The sequence below is a fragment of the Pinus tabuliformis genome, chromosome 9 (genome assembly GCF_031772625.1).
Source record: "Pinus tabuliformis cultivar Carrire ecotype Pingquan chromosome 9, CPIR1, whole genome shotgun sequence".
NCBI lineage: Eukaryota > Viridiplantae > Streptophyta > Pinopsida > Pinales > Pinaceae > Pinus > Pinus tabuliformis.
In genome coordinates, this window is record NC_142307.1 from 625,251,343 (window position 1) to 625,256,063 (window position 4,721).

Consider the following 4,721-nt stretch of genomic DNA (forward strand, 5'->3'; position numbering starts at 1 on the left):
ATACATTTCAAATTTTTTATAAAAAATATATTAAATTATATTTATCAATAACAAACAAATTATTAATATAAATTATTTTATAAAAATATTATTAAAACGAGTTCATTTTGTACTTCTTTTCTTTCCATTTAAAAACGACTATTTAAAAACAAATGCTTTAATCATCCATCTTTCAAAAACCTAAAATGAAGAAGACTTGGGCGTTATGGTGTCATCCCTAGGAATTAATCAATTCCTTATAATGCAGATGAATTGAAAAAATATTTTTATACATTTGCCCTTACGAAGAAGAATTGGATCACTGCCCATTCCGGCTCTAACAACTATAACCGACGTTTTAGGCCGGAGTATGTCTTATAATGCTCTTGTGCTCTGATCTTGAACAAGACTATGTAACCCGGAAAGCTATTCCAGACGCGGGAAAAGTACTCCAGACACGATTTCTTCGGGTGAAGAAAAACCTATCGCTGGTAAGTCGAAGCACTATAAGCAAGGCGGTTCATTGCCCCTTCCCTCTCAATAAGCCAGAGGAGATACTCAAAATCAGAAACCTGGCAAGGAATCGTGAGGATGCCCTTGTTGCAGAAGCCATAGACGGGCTCGGCTTCTTCCAACAAATGGAGAAAGAGTGGATGGTTGAAATACAAGATGGGGATCACAAACCGCGTCTGCTCTTCTTGCTCGTCCCCAACATAAACAGCCACCGAGCCCTTGGGAACGTCATTGGGAAGATATTGAGTTTTCTTTTCTTGAGCCCCTTCACAAAGCTACATTTCCGCCAAGACAAATGGCTGCCGATATGCCATTTAGTTCGAGTCAGAAGATTCAAGCGATTGCCAGAGGCTTTAATTCGACATTTACCCAGACACTGAATCCTTTTAAACCGCGTGATTGATGGAAGGGAAGTCCCCGGCTTAAAGAATGGCCGTTGGAAAGATTGGCCGGCTGAGGTTGATCATGTGGAGTATAATGTGATCCCAAGCGCTTTGAATGCAGAATTTTTTTCCAAAGCTTAACTAATTTGCATCCCAGTTTCAAACCCTTGGCATTTCCATCCATGTCCATGGCCGATATGGCTTTGTCCGATCTGGGAGAAAAACCGTAAAATTGAAAGAAATATTTACAGTAGGGTTAAAGAAAGTTATGGCTCTGTCCGATCTGGGAGAAAAACGGTAAAATTGAAAGAAATTTTTACAGTAGGGTTAAAGAAAGTTCAGGAACATGCTGTAGTAGAAGAAAACAGAAAAGAGCCAGCGATTCGCAACTGAGCGTAAATATGAGAAAAACACTAAAAACGCAGATAATCCGAAATGTGATCTCTATATTTATTTCAAACTTCCATGAATGCACATTATCATGGTGGGGGAGAATATGCCAACCGCAAGGGCAAACTGTTATTGAAATGGTTAGAAAGCTCACATAGAAATCAATGCCCGTTAGATCTTGAAACGATCCAGCAGACTCTTTCCCTTTAATTCATGGTTCCATAAGGTTGCCAAATACTCTTCAAACTTATATCCTCGATACAAAGCTGGTTGTTGGTCATTCACCATGCTTGTTGCAGGAGCAATAAAAGCATCTTCTGAAGGCGAATAGAAAGTGGGAATTGATATGCGTGCACTCTGCATATTCGTTACAGCCCGATGCTCCACGCTCTTAAATTTCCCATTGCTCACAACCTAATACAATTCAAATCACACACAACACAAAGTGAATGATTACTATCAAATTCTTGCACAGAGAGAAATAACTATATAGATCTACTCATTCTTTCTCACCTGCAGCTGATCTCCCAGATTGACCACAAACGCGTTAGCTATGGGTTCTACACAAACCCACTTTCCATTTCTGAATACTTGCAGGCCACTGACATTATCGCTTTGCATTAACACAGTGATGGCACTTGCATCTGAATGGTTTGCTACACCAATAGTAAGATCTGGGTTTGGACATGAAGGATAGTAATTTATATTCATCACTTGCCTATGTTTTCCAAGAATTTTATTCAAGTAATTGGAATCTAGCCCCAGAGCTTCTGAAATTGCAGCCAGCAGCCTTAATATCAATGCTCTCAACTCACCAGCGTACTTGCCCGCAATATCTCTGTAACAAAAACTCCAAGTCAAACAAGTTAAACTTTTGCATGTTGGGTTAAGATGAATCATTTCCAGTGCTCTATGTCTTACATAAAGTTTTGGTGATAACCTGTAGGCTGCAGGTTTTTCAGGCCAAGAATCGATGACTTCTTCCAGAGGATGACAAGGCTGCGTGAGATAGTCCACCCAGTTCAAAACCTTGTCTTTGCTGAGATTCAAGCTGGTAAAAACCCGGACTAGCTGCTTTACGTCCTCTGTCTTCCACTGGCATTTCGTAAAACTCTTTTGCTACCTCCATCATGTTTTTCATGACGTTCTCTGGAACGCCATGGTTCAATATCTGATATCAACAAAAAAAAATATAATACTGAATAGTCTGCAAGTATGATATGATAAAAAAATCAACCATATAGTATAAAACAGTGACAGGAGGGAGAATTGTTAGGTAGGGATTGAGGTGTGTGTACCTGGAAGAAACCATCCTCTTCACATGCGCGTCCGATTTCATGGACTACTGTCATTCTGTTAGGGCCGTCGAGATGTTTTAAGTCTATCACAGGAATGCTCTCAGAGTAAGAGACGTCACAAATCTGTGGGCGCTCATGAGGAGGCACGATATATCTGTCCTGCACCTTCAGATTGTTAATTCCATTGGACATGAGCTTCTGAATAGCACTGCTGAGCTGTTGGGTCTGTACATCCATTGCAGAAGACATCTTCCTCCAACGCTGATGTGCAAATGTGTGATAAGAGTTTAGATAAAACCGGTCAGTGAGTCCAAATTTAGTGTAGTTTAAAAACCCACAAATTAGTTAAAATAAGGGTATTTTGTATAAATTTTAGTAGAAATTTTTGAAAATCTGAATTTAAATTTCAAGATTTTAGGCGTCTTTTGGTTTTTTTGTTTCAAATGTGGGAAAACTAATCATAAATCAGATGTCAAACCAGCGGTGAGGATAGCTATCTCTAGCTGCAATCAGTGAATGCAGGCTGACTCATCATCCTATTCAAGGAAAATCAAGCCACGTGAAATAACCCACCAGTGGTCCCTAAGGCACAGATTTTCACTCCTATCAGATACTTCTGAATCTTGAGCTGTTAACATGTTTCTTTACATTAAAAAACTACAAACTCTTATTCAAACAAAAACAGTTTTAAAGCTACCCATAGTTCTCTATATTCTTAAAGAAAGTCCCAAAATCTGGTGGAAAAATTTGAGGTGAAATCTTGATTTGTGTTATTTAAACTAGTTTTTTCACTGTATATATGGATTCAGCACCCTGGAAAACCCCTAAGGTATTTAGATTGCATAGGATTACCCATCAAACTTGTGATTTCAATAAATTACTATGAATTTTAGAAAAATTACACCGGAAAAACTCACTGTAAAAACTTCCAAAAAATTTCACTAAAAACAACTCCTACTAATTTATTTATTTTTTTACAAAATTCAGATGCCGTCCTGGCCCATGTGTCGCATCATTTGACAACGCCATTAAATTTTAATTGGTTAAGGATTGAGATGATGAAATTCTTATTAAATATTACGAGATTTGAATTTAATAGTGCTCGTTTCACATGAATGAATGGATTGACTTTGATAAGTGGGAAGATTCCAAAACCCAATGACTCATGAAATGCTCATTAAATATTAAATATTCTGAAATGCGTAATATTTAATATTACCATATCAAATTGCATTTTCTCTGCGATTTAAATAGGAAAGGCGTGACACTATAACGTTGCTCATCAGCATTTTAAATTGCAGTGCCGAAAGCAACACGCAACAATAACTTGGTTTTCAATTTAAAAGAATATTCCTTTGAAGGGAAAGGAATTATTAATTTTTTATATAATTTTCATTATTTATCTACATTGAGATTCTAATTAAAAATAGATTTTAATTTCGTTTTTATTTTTATTTTTATTTTTTTATAATTTTATTTTTAAAAATCGAAATCTATTTTAACTAAAATTATTATTTTTCAAATTTATTATCCATAATAATGCACTCATGTTAATTAATTAAATATTATTTTTTTTAATATACAAACAAGGGTACTGATCGTTACTATCTTGTTCAGAAACTCTTCGGCAAAATCACATAACCAATCTTTTGTCGACGCATTTCGAACCAACCAGTGTGGTTCATAGTCAGGACAAGTTGAAGAACCAATCCGTAAATCACATAACCATTCTTTTGTCGACGCGTTTCGAACCAACCAGTGTGGTTCAAGTTGAAGAACCAATCCGTAAATCACATAACCAATCTTTTGTCGACGCGTTTCGAACCAACCAGTGTGGTTCATCGTCAGGACAAATTGAAGAACCAATCCGTTACTACCTTATTAAATATCAGTGATGTATAATGTAATCCAAAATTGCGCATTAAAAATAATTTATGGAACTTGATATGTTAAATAAATTTAGATAAACTATTTTTTTTAATAAATATAATTTTTTTTTTTTTTTTAAATGTTTACTTGCTAATTTTATTAGAAAATTAAATATTATAAAATGTCTTTTAAATAAAATAGATATTTTTATATATTTTGATATTTTTTTTGATGAAATTTAGTTTAACTATATAATTTTAAATTAATAAAAAATGTTATTTTTAACAAT

The 4,721-nt window shown here is 35.3% G+C and overlaps 2 protein-coding genes across 2 annotated transcripts; both read right to left on the minus strand.

The window, feature by feature from the left end:
- Positions 1-461: 461 nt before the first annotated feature.
- LOC149150164 (auxin-responsive protein SAUR72-like) lies at positions 462-1,065 on the minus strand. Its single transcript, XM_089442721.1, has 2 exons — positions 862-1,065; positions 462-767 (listed from the first exon to the last, which is right to left on the minus strand). The coding sequence occupies exons 1-2, from the start codon at positions 1,063-1,065 to the stop codon at positions 462-464; spliced, it is 510 nt and encodes a 169-aa protein (XP_089298847.1).
- A 44-nt stretch (positions 1,066-1,109) lies between these two features.
- On the minus strand, positions 1,110-2,800 carry LOC149150165 (protein DMR6-LIKE OXYGENASE 1-like). The gene is made up of 4 exons (XM_089442722.1): positions 2,564-2,800; positions 2,206-2,384; positions 1,779-2,103; positions 1,110-1,679 (listed from the first exon to the last, which is right to left on the minus strand). Exons 1-4 carry the CDS (start codon positions 2,798-2,800, stop codon positions 1,437-1,439), a joined length of 984 nt encoding a protein of 327 aa, XP_089298848.1. The 3' UTR covers positions 1,110-1,436.
- Between the last annotated feature and the right edge of the window lie 1,921 nt (positions 2,801-4,721).